The sequence below is a fragment of the Colius striatus genome, chromosome 11 (genome assembly GCF_028858725.1).
Source record: "Colius striatus isolate bColStr4 chromosome 11, bColStr4.1.hap1, whole genome shotgun sequence".
NCBI classification, from domain to species: Eukaryota; Metazoa; Chordata; class Aves; order Coliiformes; family Coliidae; genus Colius; species Colius striatus.
The window spans coordinates 22,063,950-22,078,841 of record NC_084769.1 but is presented as its reverse complement, the minus strand read 5'-3'; the positions used below and the strand labels follow the sequence as shown (position 1 = coordinate 22,078,841).

Here is a 14,892-nt window from a genome sequence, read left to right as displayed (position 1 = left end):
TCAAGACAAGCTCAGCAGACAGCAAGTACTGAATAAACATATTTTAAATGGACTGTGGAAATCAGAGTACAGAGTAAGAATTAAGAGAGTTAATTATCAAGGACCAGTAAGCGGAGATGAAATTGTTTGTCTCAATTGAAATATTCACAGCCAATTATTGACCAAAGCTTGAAGACTGATGTTAGAAACCTGGATTTCATTTTCACCTAATTTTTTTGCTTCCTGCTTCAAACTTTCTGCCTCTGTTAATGTCAAGTAGAGTTTCATTGTTGTTATAAACATGCTTAAGCTTGGGCCTTAGGAGAATCACATGAAAATACAGAAGGATGTGAGAAAGTTACTGTTAATCATATCCCTGCTCACTCAATTTTTAAAAACTGTGAGTTGTTAATTTCTGTCAGCCTTAAAATTGTTTGCCTTAAATCTTTCACCATATTTGTTATTCAGGAAATTGTATTTTTTCTGTATTTTATGTCCTGACAGTGTAAGTTTGTGGCTACTTACTCTGTCTCCTTTTATCCCTGGGATTCCACATTCACCTCTTTCACCCTGGAAAGGACAGGAATAAATATTTACAAGGTGCATTGAGAATATCATCCTTATTCTTTGTGCGCTTTAGTTGAAAACCTAAATGTTATTCTATTCATGACATATTATAGCAGTTGTGCTGTAACTTCATAGGGAAGGGACACATTTTCTATTAGAGCTTCTGCAGCAGCTGGTAAGAAGATGTTACTGTTCATTACTAGTATTTATAGGAAATATGTCACTATACATTAATAATAACATCAAATATCTATATGTAAGTGGAAGTTCTGACTAAAAGTAGTACCTTCTCTCCTTTATATCCAGATTTCCCCTGGGAAAATAAAAAAGCAAGGCAGTTTGTGAGGACATTATAATCCAAATGTAAGAATGTGAGTATTGTTGCTATTAACATTCTACCCTCTGAAGAAAAACAGCATTTCATATTATAATGAACAATTGGGTAGAAAAGGTAATCTCTGATAAACATGGCAACATGACACTAAACACTGTACCTGCTGGTCATAATAGATGTTGTTTTTTATGTGAATGAATCTTATAAAAGTGTCATTTTAGACTGGGATTTTGATGATGTAAAAGCAGATCAACTAGATACCTATTTTCCATCTTGGTGAGAAACATGTTAAAATAAGAAAGCAAGAAAAAATTAACTAATAAAAAGAAAGGGTGTACTGAATAAATAAGAAAATACAGAGTGATTCATATGTGAATGAATTCAGAGTGAAGTACTAAGAAGCTGATCCTAGAGTTACTTCCTGTATGTATTTAATTCAACTTTTTCATTGCTATTACACACTGGACCCTTTATTTGCCAAATGAACAATATTAAACTGATCCATAAAGTTGCAGCCAGAATGTAGACTTCTTTAGTGTTCTTAGATTATCACCTTAGAGCTTTTCACATGTTTTCAGAGGGACTATGTATTACTAGAAAATATCTTCTAGATCACTCTTATAAGAAGGAATTATTCCTTTTCTTTAAGCAATGATGTTTTCAATTCTTCACTTCTTCTAGTGTTAATGAGTCATTAGATGATAAACCAGAACTCAAGTTTGCTGTTACAATTTAAAAGAAAAAAGAAAGAAAAGTGGTGTTTTGCCTTGAAGGAACACTGATCGTTGGAGTAAAAAGGGGGAAAAAAATATTTTTTTACCTCCAGTCCATCTTGTCCTGGGATTCCATTGAGACCTGGCTCCCTCTATGAAAAATCCAACATCAGAATCAGTGAAATCAGGATAAGATAGTATTGTCCTGATTATCTGAGTAAATATCTCAGTGCAATACAGGAAGCATACCAGCTACCTTTTTTTCACACGTTGATGATTTTATACATTACATATAAGATTTTAATTTGTAAAAAATTTTATTCTTTACTATAGCAAAAGGAAGTAGATGAAGTTTAAGAAATTCACAGGTAGAAAGCACATCAGCACTATTAGGATAGTCTTTCCATAATAATAAAGTAGCAAATCTTTCTCCTAAATCTGAAAAATCACATCACCTTTGTTCCTTTTAGGCCTGGAGCTCCATCATCCCCCATGCGACCCTTTTTACCCTGAAAACAACAAAACAAAATTCTTATATGTTAGTCAAATAATTTTATTTTACAATATAGGCACTATTTTATTTCTTTGTGACATTTAGGATATTTGCTTCCTACTGATGTATTTTTTTAAATCCTCTGCATTTCCCATAATCTTGAAATTGAATTTGTAGTATCAGCAGGACCAACTCAATAGGCAGCCATTTTTCTCTTTTGTCTTTGTTGTAAACAAAAATTATTCAGGTCTCCTTGAAGAAAAGAACTGATCAGATGTTTTTGTAGCTACCTGTCAAGAGGGTATTTTGTTTTCTTTCAAAGACTTTAAGGTGTATGCGTTTGTTGGAATAATAACCAAACAAAAGTACTGTTTACACACAAGAGTCTACATTTTCAATTAATGTGTGCTGTACTGTGGAAGAGAAAATCTGTATGTATTTCTGTTTATGTATGTATAGGATGTGTAGGTCAAAATGATGAGGATGGGCAGGTATCCTGGGTTCTGTTTCAAACTCTGGCACTGTCTCTTCACCCTGAGCAAGAGCTATAAGGTATTATGGTGCTTTACTTCAGTGTTAGGGATGTAATATCAGACTATCCAACTCCCAGAGCTCTTTTAAAACATAAATCCTGCACTTTAAATTACCAAAACTTGTATGAAGAAATCCTCTAGATTTGCTTAGGGGTTCTAGCTGTAAGACTATTCTGAAGTTCAGACTACTTTACCCTCTTTACAAGTTTCTTGTCTCAACTGTTCCCAATGCTTCAGCCTCTCGCTCTCTCCCTTACTTTCAAAGAGCTTCTTCAGATATTAATATTTAAGGTTAGTTGGATCCACCTTGTCTCATCATCTGATGGTAACAGGTGAATTATCATTCCACACAGGAAAGTTGCTCCTTCCTGCCTTCTGAATGGCTGTGGCCATTTCACATTGTCTGTTTTTTTTCAGAGGGAATGCCACACATTGCCCATTTTTTTTCAGAGGGAGTGCCTCATGGCATTCTCGGGTCTCTGCATTTCTTACTGGTGTGACATTTCCATGCAGTGTAACCATGGAGGACTATGTATTGAACCTTGAACTTCTGTTGACTCAGGATTTGGATTCCAACAAGGAAATAAATCTTGATTTATACTGTACATCAGTTGAGAAATTACAGCTACTTACAGTAGGGCCAGGAAGGCCTCTTTCTCCCTTCTCACAGTTGCATGTGGCAGCCTGGGGACACTTTGAAAGAAAATAGGCCAAATCAGCACATTTTAATACACAAGACAGAAAACACATGAACATTGCTTTTGAGTTACCGTATGGCTAGTCTGGGTACACCAGAAATGACCAGAAGCCAGTTTTATTTACATCTTTAACAGAAATCTTTTAACTGTCAGTTTACCACTCATCAGGAATGTGGCCTCCTACACTCCATCCAAAAATATATATCATTCCTACTCCTGAAATTTCAGACATCTTAATAATGACTTTATCTCCAAATACTTCACAAGGTTAGCTTATTGGTATGCTGTGTCTCTGTCTGTAGATTTGTTTTGTTTACCAGTCACTGTAGAGATAGCCAAGACAATATGGTGAGATAAAACATCTTACATCCTTTTTTCACTTTACTCCACTGTATGTAGGATAGATCATAGTTTAGCTATAGATTGATCTAGAAACAAAACATGTTTTGACTATATTCTTTTATTTAGATAATGCAACTTGTTGTAATAGTTTCTAATCTTTTTCTTCTGTCATCTCTATCATCACGTGTCCCAGTGAAACATCATTATAGTATGTAGTTATGTGTTTTTAGGGTATTTTTAAAACTTTAAAACCATTACAAAATTCAGAATTATTACAGATACTGGGATTATTTTCGGAGGAGGAATAAGGAATGTTGGGTTTATTGTTGGTTTTATTATTTATTAAACCAGCTTGAAGATTTCTTTAAGTGAAGAGTTTAAATATTCTTATCCGAATATCCCAATCAGTAACTATATTTTTTCCAGGTATAATATTGACTGTCTTACTACTTCAGAATTTATTTTGACAGAGAAAAATCAACATGCAGGTGGAAATGAGTGGAAAAAAATTGCTTCAGGTTTTGCAAAGACTCATGATATTTATCAGTTTTGTTGAGCTGTTCATCAGAACAATCTCTTCATAGTTCTCTACAGGAAGAAAAGGTACTTACCTCTTTTTCAGACAGATCCTTCTGTAAAGACAGATATTCAAAACAACATTAGAAACTTAATGTCATAATCCAGCTATACAGGCAGAATGCTGAAGGATGTTAAAATTAGTTGATTTAGCAGCTAGTTAATTAAATGATGCAATTAACATATTCACTAACATTAATTAAGCTTTAATTTTGGAGAAACATTCTAGTAATCTTTTTGTTCTAAAAAATAATTTAGATTCAATTCCTACTATAGACAGTTGACTACACAAGTCACTGACTCTCCTTGTCCAGACATAATTTGCTAAAATTACAATAATAAACAGACTTAAACCAACATCGTTAGCCAGGTATATGGGAACAGTGCACTCAGACACTACACTGCTTCCGAAAATCTGGACATCAACAGCTTTTTCATAGGAGTGAATTACATACACTATGCTTGAGAAAATCAGAAGCTCTTCTATGTATGGTTAAGCACACACAAAATGAGATCAGTAAGAACACCTTAGAAAAGATTTGACTTTGACTGTGATCACATGAAGTTATCATCATCAAATTAGCTCTGTTATTTTTTAGAAGATCTCTACTGCTGAAAGACCAACGTACAATGCAATCCTCCCACTTTTCACAACTAGTGTAGTCTCTTGAGCAGCAATGCCCATATCTCTAAAATTAATGTGTGCACATACAATTCTGCCAACGCCATTCTTTAAACGAGACAGCAGATGTATTCTCACAAGAAGGTATGTGAGGATGGCTGTCTGTTTGGAACAGGTCAAAGTGTGTTTGGTCACTCAAGAGGTGGTTTCTGTGGTACAGAACACAGTGATAATACTAGAGAAGATGGGAAGGGTGATTTGCAGAGAAACCAACGCAGAGTGGCAGGCTGGCAGAGTGGAAGGCTGCCAAAGTGAAGGACAGAGAGACAGGAAGGCCAGCCCCTATAAACACTCTAGGCCTGTATGAGATCACTCAGGTGTCAGTTTCACTGCTGGAATAAGTAACAGAAGTTACTTATATTTCTGGTTTATATCTCTGTGCATGCTCAGATCAGGACTTCATCCACAGGTTGTGCCACCAGATTTATAGGCTAGAGGATGGCTCTATTTTCCATACTTGTCAGAAAAAGTTTTTTGTAAATTAAGTTCACATGCAGAAAAGAGGCACCCAAACAAAACTTCAAGCTCAATTTACACATTTCTTCTTGATTATGTGGTAGGTTTTCCATGGAAATTTAAAGATGTCTATGGCAACTTCAGATTTGATCTAATCTGACATATCTCCATTAAGGTCTGCAAATTTACTTTCACTGCAAGAGCTCAATTTTTTGTGTACAAAAGGCAGTATCACATTCCTACTTGCTGCAGAAGAAAGCATTAGAACATAAAAAATTGGTTGCCTTTTTAACAAAGAAGGTGTAAAACAGAGATAAAAGGAACTTCACAACAGGTCTCTTCAAGTCTAATTCAGTTTCCAACTTCAAATATTGTGTCTGGCAAGATTGGAATGGTGGCGACAGAAAGGAAACCTGTACTTTGGCACAGTGGTCTTATTAATAAGAAGTGAGCTGCTTCAAATTGTAAAAGTACAGGTTTCTTCAATAGCATAAGTGTTACAAAGTATTGGAAATAAGAGCAAATTCAAATTCTTTCTCATACATACCATCTCTTTGAGAACGTTCTCCACAGTTTCTTCTTCCTCAAGGTTGAAAACAAACTTAGATGCGGGGACGCTGGCCAAGAGCCGGAGCTTGGCAGCATTGCTAACCTCCTCAGCCACTCTGGTCATTCCCATTATGAAAAATACAATTCCTTGGTGTTTAGCATCAGCTGTGGCTGCAAAAATGTCTGGGTTTCTTGGATGGTCCACTCCATCGGTGAAGAGCATGGCTACTTTCACACTACCTGGAGTCCCTTCAGTCATGTAGAGTTGTGTGAGGTTAGTGATAGCATAAGTTGTGTAGGTGCCATGACCTATGTAGGTGATGGGAGTAATGTGGGATTTGAATGTCTCGGGACCTTTCCAGTCATGGAAAGTTTGCTCTATGAAAACAGTGCTGCTGTATTGAAGTAAAGCCATCCTCCAGCTAATGGTATGTCCAGAACTAAGCTGCAGATTTTTCATTCTGTCTGTTGTTTCCAGTACAAATTTTTTCTGCTGTTCGTGATTATAGTCCTTAGCGCTTTCAGAGCTGTCCAGTAAAAAGCCAATTTCCAGAATGCAATCTTCATCTAGAATAAAATGGTAGGTGAGTGGAGTCATTTCATACTAAATCTCATTCTACTCTTGCTCTTACATGTATTTTAGGCTTCAAAAGTGGGAGTGCAATTATGGAAATTTTTGAAAACATCTGTTTTCACAAGTGTGAGACTCTCATGAAGATAGAGTGTGAGGAGGCTGAGGAATTTGCTCCAGAGCAGATGCCCTAAGGAGTAAGAAACTGGAGGTAATGTCATGTAATAAGAAATGAGGAATGTTGCAGTGGTTTTATACATTCATTCATTCTGTCTTCTTGCCTGATATTTCACTGAATATTCTACCAAGATGAGGACTGGGATGGTAGAGGTCATCTACAGGAAATGGAGTCTTACTGAATAAGACGTTGAATGTGGTTTGAGCTAGAATTTGTCCCTCACACTGACACTCACATCCAGTGACATAAAAATTTCCTTTTCTGAACTATTGATGACATTGCTTCTGTAGAAATACAGTTATACAGTGTATTGTTCTTGTGACAGTAGCAGGCTATCAGTTATATCATAAAAAAGCATAGTAGTAATCTTTTCTGAAATACACAAGTGGGGAGGGAAAAGATGAGAGTAAGAAGGTAAAAGTGCAAAAATAAGGCATATGAAAATGCAGGATGAGGCAAGCCTGGCTTATTGTAAGCAATATCTTAGAGGGCAAGTTATCCAAGTAGGCCAGAACCCAAATACATGAATCACAGAAAAAAACCCCCACACCTATTTTTAAATAACAATATTCACCTTGATCACTTGAGCTGTGATATTTTTCTACAGTATTTGACAGAATGTGTTTAGGTTTTGGTCTTCTCAATCCGTATCTCTTTTCTTCCCTGAGATTTTCTGCTAGAAACTCATGGTGTTCAAGTATCCACAGAAGCCACCAGAATCTGAAGAATGTCATTTGTTTGGTTTCTGTTTCCTAAACAACACAAATAATAACACAGAAATACAGAAGTATGAGAACAATAAAACATTATTCAATTTTCCTTCAACAAGTTGTTTAGCAGGCTGTATTTTAAGTATAGTCTGGAGCTGTTTGTGCTGGGTTCACAGACACACCCAGAGCTCACACTCTGCTCGGGGACTGACAAGTCAGTGCTGCCGCACTTCTCCCTGTCAGCTCTCCCCAGGTAGGCACAATGCATATCAGAAGGGTGGGTCAGTGCTAATAATGAACCTGCCAGGACTGAGAATCTCGCTGAAGTCCCTAACACAGCCATATCTTCAGGCTCTCTCAGCTCCTGCTCATTTTAGGGCAGGAACTCAAGTGCTCACAGATGCACAGAGACAGGGAGTCTATACCTTGATGTTCCTAAGCAAAAGGCTCTGCAGAGCTGAAGATGCTGTCCTGGGCTCCCTGGCAGCTGCGTTGTCCTCCCTGTGGTGGATGCACTGTGAGGAAAGGAGTGAGGCTTTGCGCTGCAGGCTCCTGTGAGAATTGGTGTCATATGACACAAGGGGCCAGCAGACAGAGGCATGGAAAAAGGGGAAGAACAGCAATTGACTCCTCCTTCTCATCACCCACCCACTCTTTTCCTCCTCCCAAGGCTATTCATACTCATCTTAGGTTTAGTGTTCCACACTATCTGAACACATAAATTCTCGACCATACTTGTGCGAGTGTGTAAGTGGACTGTTCTCACCACAACCCACTTCCCTACACATCAGCCCAGTTGTGTTCACTTTCTTCTCCCGTCAGTACCACACACTTTTCACCTTCATGCTTCAGCACGTCTGTGATGCTTTGGCAAGGCAGCTTTTGGTACTGGCCATCATGTTTTCACGATCATTCCAGCAGTCCATACCTGTAGGATCACTTTCAGACCTAAACAAATCTCTCATCATAACGGAGTCCCATTACTGCTGTAGTAAGGAGATATTTACTGTCCATGGACTGGGCTAACTGAATTTCACTTGCTGGTGATATTATCCAGCATGACAAGGTTAAAAAAGACAGACCAGAAAGCTGTACAGTTTTGCCAGGCTTGTCTGTCACACCTATCCTTTCAAGACTAATAGAAAACAAGGACTGATACATATTGTGATGCCTTTAAAACCAAGCTAGGTGGCTATGGATCCTGAAGGCTACCTCTTTTATCAGTGATTGCAGTTTGTCACCTAATTCTTCAAACAGCCTCAGAAAGCTTTTGCATTACAGTTTGTTATTTCTGTTTTCCACAGAATCACAGACCTTATTTCATTTTCCACTTATGCACAAAGAAGACTCAATGCTAACTGCTGTCCTCCTTTCCATCTTAAGTGTCTGCCAGCTCAGCCCACTGATGACAGTCACAACCAAGGAGGCTAAGGGAATTGTGGGGAAAGAATGCAGCTTTGGCTCCAAATTAAATAACTGGGAAGGACTGATAGGACAATGCAGCTGGGCATTAAAGCCATTTGCTATGTTCTAACCCTATTTTCTATTTGCTATCTTGCCAGTATTTAGTGCTACATTGGTGAACTAGAATGGCTGAAAGGGAGCTTTACACATTGGCTGCTCATCCTTGCCTAAGCTGACACTAGCTCAGATACACCTATTTGTGGTACAGTTACAGCTAAGAAAGAGTCTTCTTTCAAGACTGGAAAGAATTGATGTTTCTTTATCTTCAGTCACTTTTATTTTTCCATGCTTACACTGATCTTTTAGGTTTTGATTAAGGCAAGGAATGAATGAAAAGGCATTTTTTTTCCCTTTAGGAAATACAGATAATATGGTGTTTAACTGAAATAGATACAATAAATCTCACATAGCCTCTCAATCTTACTGAGAAAAAAAAATCTAATTCTAGCAAGAAAAAGCACGTTAACTATGGTTGGGATTGTAAGCTTCCCATAAGCAAAACATTGTCATTCCTTCATTTTCACTGATAATTCCTACCTTGAAATATAGCTGGCAAATAAGTTCTTAATTACATAACTATACTGCTTGTAGCAAGTTCTTGGCTTCAGGATATTTCCTTTTATTAATGAATGATGTTTACCCTCAGGACAAATTTTTCATTTTTTTCTCTTTTTTTTGGGGCCAGGTGCAACTTTAAAAGCTAAGTGGGGCCTTCACATTTTTATACCTGCTTGTGTGGGATGCATGGTATTATTCTGTCCAGAATTCCAGGTATGTGACATACCACACAGTACGCTTCTAGACTTGTAGTCTTCTGAGGTTGTGATGTTCTCAGTAACTGCGCTAAACTTGCAGTTACACTATCAAAACCTAACCAAAACAAATGTAAGATATGTATGCATTGATGCATCTGAGAGAACTCTTAAAAACAAACAGCAATATTTCTTGCCTCATTTGCTACAAACTTTACCAAATGCTTACTTAACATTTTAATGGCACTATATTGTATGTATTTTAAAAATAGAATGTATCTTAAAAGCTATGATTAGAATTGTTCATGCTGTCATTTCTATGTCACCGAATATTTTTGTAAAGGAATAAAAAATGTTCATGTTTTACCTTAAGGAATCTAGACATCGGATACTTCAGCACACAGTGAATTCCATTTATATTTGCCTACTGTTTAAACATAATTAAGCATCTTTAATGCCTCTGGGAGATGACACTAGAGGCTTGCACACTTAATTGACTAAATTGGGCCCATCTACCTAAACTCACCTATGCTTCCAACATGGCAGTAGTTGGCATTAAGACTGGTAATCTTTGCAGAAGTCCAAGTCTGAAATGAATATAAAGGCTATGTTACAGTTACATCAACTGAAACTGAGGTGACAAATATTGCTGCATATTCAGATCTTTGGATTTTTTCCATCGCTATTTGAAATCCAAGAGTTCTTGGCTGTTGATCTCAGTATTTCAATCTGAGAAATGAGGCCTAACTTTTATTTTAAAGACAGCTATTTAAAATCACATATACTCAAAGGAGATTCCTTATCATTTTATAAACATGAGGAGAGATATCACGAAGGAAGATACACTTTTTCTGCAAGTGAGTGTGTTTAAGTACTACTAAGAAGGGAGATCAAAGTGGTATTACATCCCTTTGTCACCGCTATTACCAATGCATAGCTGGTGACAGCTTTAGATCTACATGAGATTGCAATGCCACTTTGAACGGACACTAGATGAAGAATTAGGGCTTATAGATGTCAGTTGCTGTGGTGTAGCATGACCTCTTGTCTCAGCAATGGCCCTCACTATCACTTCCCAATGGGCAGAAGTAGCAGCAACCCTGACTCTTCCAAACTGCTTTCCTGGTGCATTCTTCATCTGCCCCTCCCCTTTGTCTGTGAGTAGCTCTCTTACAGCATGATCTGGCTCAACTGTGACCCCTTCATTTTTCAGAAAATTCAGTATATTGTTGAGAAGCCTTGAGTAATTTCTGATAAGATAGATTCATCAACAATGTCTAGCACAATATCATGTCACTAGAATGTTACACAGCCCTGATTAGTCCTTCTTCAGCTGTCCAACAAGCCCACAACAGGACTAGAGATGGAGTAATTGTCAGCCAACAGAGCTGGCATAATACTATCTGAATATTTATATTTGTTAAAGAAGTATCCAGCCACGAGGAAGGCCAGTTTTTGCGAGTAGTGTGAAGCAGACAAAACATGCTTCTGCTTTTCCTCTGCTATCATGGCAATTTTTTTGTCCCAAAGAGCCTGACACGATGCTTCTGAAATGTTTCCATTTTTTTGCCACCTCAGTGTGAATAATGCACATATCTTGTCTGCTGTGAACTGTTAAAAATGTGCACATTTCACACAATCTTCTTCTAGTTTTTCATGGCCCCAAGATAGTCTTGACCATTTAACCTGACTGCATCATGCTGTAAAGGTATTTGAAGAGTATACATGTTAGCACATGACCAGAGTACCCAGAAGGAACAAAAACCTACCTGCCTTGAACTCATTAAATAATGAAAGCACATCATTTACAATACTTGGAATTCTGATATGAAAGAGCAACATTTTAATGAATGTGGTTCACAGTCCTGTGAGTTGTATCACATATGTGAGTTTTAGGAAAAACAGTTTGAAAGTTCAAATAGTCAAAGTAATTGAACAAAAAAAATTCTAATGATCATAATTTAGCTTCACTGAAGATTGTATTTTAAGAAGGATAAAACAGAAACCTGTATTCTACATTTTGACTGCAAAATGTGTTTTAGTGGATTCAGACTGAATAGTCAGCTGAGTATGGTAAGTCTTTTTAAACACTTCTATTTGCCAACTGTTGTGGCTGCGTTTTTTGACAAAGCCTGATTATTCTATATGAAAAATGACCTCTTAGTGGCACAGCATTATCAAAATGTATAATGAAATCTTGGCATAGGTGGAGGAAGTAGCAGACCTATTGACTCCAGTAAGGCCAGGATTTCATCTTTGCTTTTTGGTACAAATCTTCAGCATGTAGTGTGAAAGAGCACATCAAAGCAAATTGGTTTCATTGTGTTTTCATCTAAATTCACTGTCATGGAAAATGCGGTAAGCAAGGTCTTTGATGGCAAAGAGTTACTCTTTGTGTAGCTCCCAACAGATTTTAATGATTCTTTGGGAATGGAGTGGTAAACACGGCCTTCTCTTTTGCAGATGGTTTGAACCTGGCTCTGCATTTCCTCCTTTTAAAATATTGCTCTTCTGTATCATTTTTCAGGACCTATGGGGAGAACCTCTCATGAGGCATAGAAGGGAGGAGGCTGTCTTTAGTACTTTTCCATTTTGTCTCCATGTGGTACAGCGAAAAGCTGACTCTGAGCATTTAGATGGTTAGTAAATACTCAAAATCTCTCTGTGTGCAACATCAATATATTACTATTTGTTTTGAAGATATTTGTTTATTTCTACTTTTTTTTTTTTTTATCTAACAGCTTCCATTTTAGTTTCCCTAAGATTCATTTTGGTTTCCCTAATTTTCCACTGTACAGCCAAAGTAAACATACTTATATATGAGTAACAGTTCTTTTCAAAGCATTCAGCCTAACAAGGGAATGAAACCGGATAAATAAAAGAGTACAAATACATTTTTATCATAGTAAATATTTGACTGAACATTTTATGATATTGAACATTTAACTAAATCATTAATATTTTTAAAATGAAAACTAAACCATATCTTATAGATTTGATTTTCTACATTGGTGCCAATGAAAACATAATTATTTTGAATTTGGTGTTGCATTTCAGCTCCTTCTTACTGTAAAGTATACTTCACAGAACTATTTTCTTACACTTGTCTGATTTTCAACACCACAATAACAGTAATTAGCAATATGAAACTCTTCTGCAGGGGGCTTGGAGTAGATGATCTCTAAAGGTCCCTTCCAACTCCTACCACTCTATGATTCCTTTTTAAATACAATCATTATATTTTTCAGGAGTGGAAGCTCATACATTTTGATGGAGTTGCAATAAAAAGCAGATATTTTAAATTCACCCAGCACATTTAGAGACGATATTGTCTGATAACTGGAAATGGAATTACTCTGCTGGAAATATATTTAGCCAGTTAAAGCATGTTGCTGTATGCAGTACATGGTATTTTGCAAATGAAAATTACAGAGATTTGTTAGAAAAAGTGAAGTTCCATACCATTCTAAAGTTGTAATCCTTTTAATGTTGGGAATAGATTTTGTCTTTTGGAGAAGTGATTATTTATAGTGTTATAAAGTTATGAACATTTATCTTATAACCATTGTTGTCAGTATAACTCTAAATATCCATGTGTCAGAATTTTTATTATTTGACTGAAGCATTTTTAAAAGTGTTTATAAAACTATGCATTAGACTCTGAACTCACAGCAGTAACTGTGCTAAAAAACTTTCTTTCATCACCCTTAATCCATTAATAAGCGTTAATGGTCTCATTTTGTCCCCATGGAAGTGCCTGATAGCCTGGGTTGGGGCTGCCCTAGCCTGTCCAGCTCTTTTACTAGGGTAGGGGGATGTGCCCCATCAGCAAGGTCCTGTTGGGAGGCAATTGTGTGCCCTGCCCTCATGTCATGGTTTAGGCCTAGCCAGCAATGTAGCACCACAACAGTCTCTTGCTTGGTGCCCCCATCCATCCCCACCCTCCTTAGGACGATGGAGGCCCCAGCGAGATGGGAGGGAAAAAAAAAAGATAACCAAGGATGTTGTGGGCTTGCTGCCCAATCCAGTTCCCAGCAAAACACACTCCAGTACTTGACTTAGAGAGAAAAATAAGAAAAGTTTATTCAACTACCTACTAGAAAAAGGACAGAAAGCAAAAACAGAGCAGGATGACTGAGAAAAAAATATGACCAGTACTTTAAGATTTCCTTCCCCCACCCCTCCCTTCTTCCCAGGCTCAACTCACTGCTCCTGATCTCTCTGCCTCCTCCCCTCTCAATGGCACAATGGGGTAGGGAATAGAGAATGTGGTCAGTCTCTCAGAGACTGAGATGGTCTCAGAGATGGTCTCTGCTACTTCTTTCTTCTCAGAGGAGAAGGACTCCTTGCATTTTTCCCCTGCTCCAACATGAGGTCCCTCCCACAGGATCCAGTTCTTAATTAACTTAATTAACCAGTGTGAGTTCTTCACAAGGGCTAGAGCTTCTACTCACAATCTCCTCCAGTGTGGAACTTCTCTGTGGCCAGCAGCTACAACGCTGTCCTCCCACAAATTCACAGCCACCTCTGGACACGGTCACTACCCCTGGGCATGCAGTCCTCTACAAACTGCCAACAAATCTCTGCTTCACCACTCCTCTCCACAGGATGCAGGGGGACAGCCTACCATCTCCCCACAGGATGGAGTGGAGTCTCTGCTCCAGCACACCTCCTCCTCTTTGCCCTCACTGACAGGGGGTCTGCATGGTCATTCTCTCTCCTCCAACTCCTTCCAACACCACCAGCCAGAAAAGAAGGAAGAAAGAACAGGAAGAACCCCTCCTCTTCCACCTTCTTCTTCTTAAAAAGTGGTTATGGAGGCACCCAATTGTCTCAGCCCCAGAAGTGAGTTTGATTCAGAGCCAAGAGAACTTTTGAGCAACTTCTTACAGGAGCCATCTTTGCAGTATCCTCTCCATTACCAGAAATGACTCCACACAAACCCATGATACCTGGGGACGGAGCTGGCCATCACTGCTCATGATAGAATGAGTTCCATTACTTACAGCTCAGTACAGCTGTAGCTCTTTAAATCCTCTATCAGCCCTATTACACAGCATTTGCTTGTGGCTAAACACTACACTACTGGAGCCAGGGATAGGGAAGCTCAATCTCATTCTAAGGTGTAAAAAAAGGTGAGTGTTTAAACATATGTTTAGAAATAAAAAAATTCTAGGATGTAAACAGCATAGAGTTACTTCTGTGGAGCAACACTAAGAGGAACTCCGATCTATTAATCCATTTTATATAGTGTTTAAACAGCTCTTTCCTTTAGGATTGCCTTGTAGCATGCTC

The 14,892-nt window shown here is 37.9% G+C and overlaps 1 protein-coding gene across 1 annotated transcript in view; it reads right to left on the bottom strand.

Moving 5' to 3' along the window:
* Nucleotides 1-14,544, bottom strand: part of COL28A1 (collagen type XXVIII alpha 1 chain) — a 44,645-nt gene extending 30,101 nt beyond the window's left edge. Inside the window, exons 1-11 of the mRNA XM_062005174.1 lie at nt 14,488-14,544; nt 10,124-10,184; nt 9,630-9,715; nt 7,246-7,423; nt 5,921-6,489; nt 4,271-4,291; nt 3,253-3,312; nt 2,049-2,102; nt 1,701-1,745; nt 833-859; nt 505-549 (exon numbers count right to left, since the gene is read on the bottom strand). Coding sequence (XP_061861158.1) covers nt 505-549; nt 833-859; nt 1,701-1,745; nt 2,049-2,102; nt 3,253-3,312; nt 4,271-4,291; nt 5,921-6,489; nt 7,246-7,423; nt 9,630-9,715; nt 10,124-10,184; nt 14,488-14,544 — 1,203 coding nt within the window. The remainder of the gene's footprint in view (nt 1-504; nt 550-832; nt 860-1,700; nt 1,746-2,048; nt 2,103-3,252; nt 3,313-4,270; nt 4,292-5,920; nt 6,490-7,245; nt 7,424-9,629; nt 9,716-10,123; nt 10,185-14,487) is intronic.
* Between the last annotated feature and the right edge of the window lie 348 nt (nt 14,545-14,892).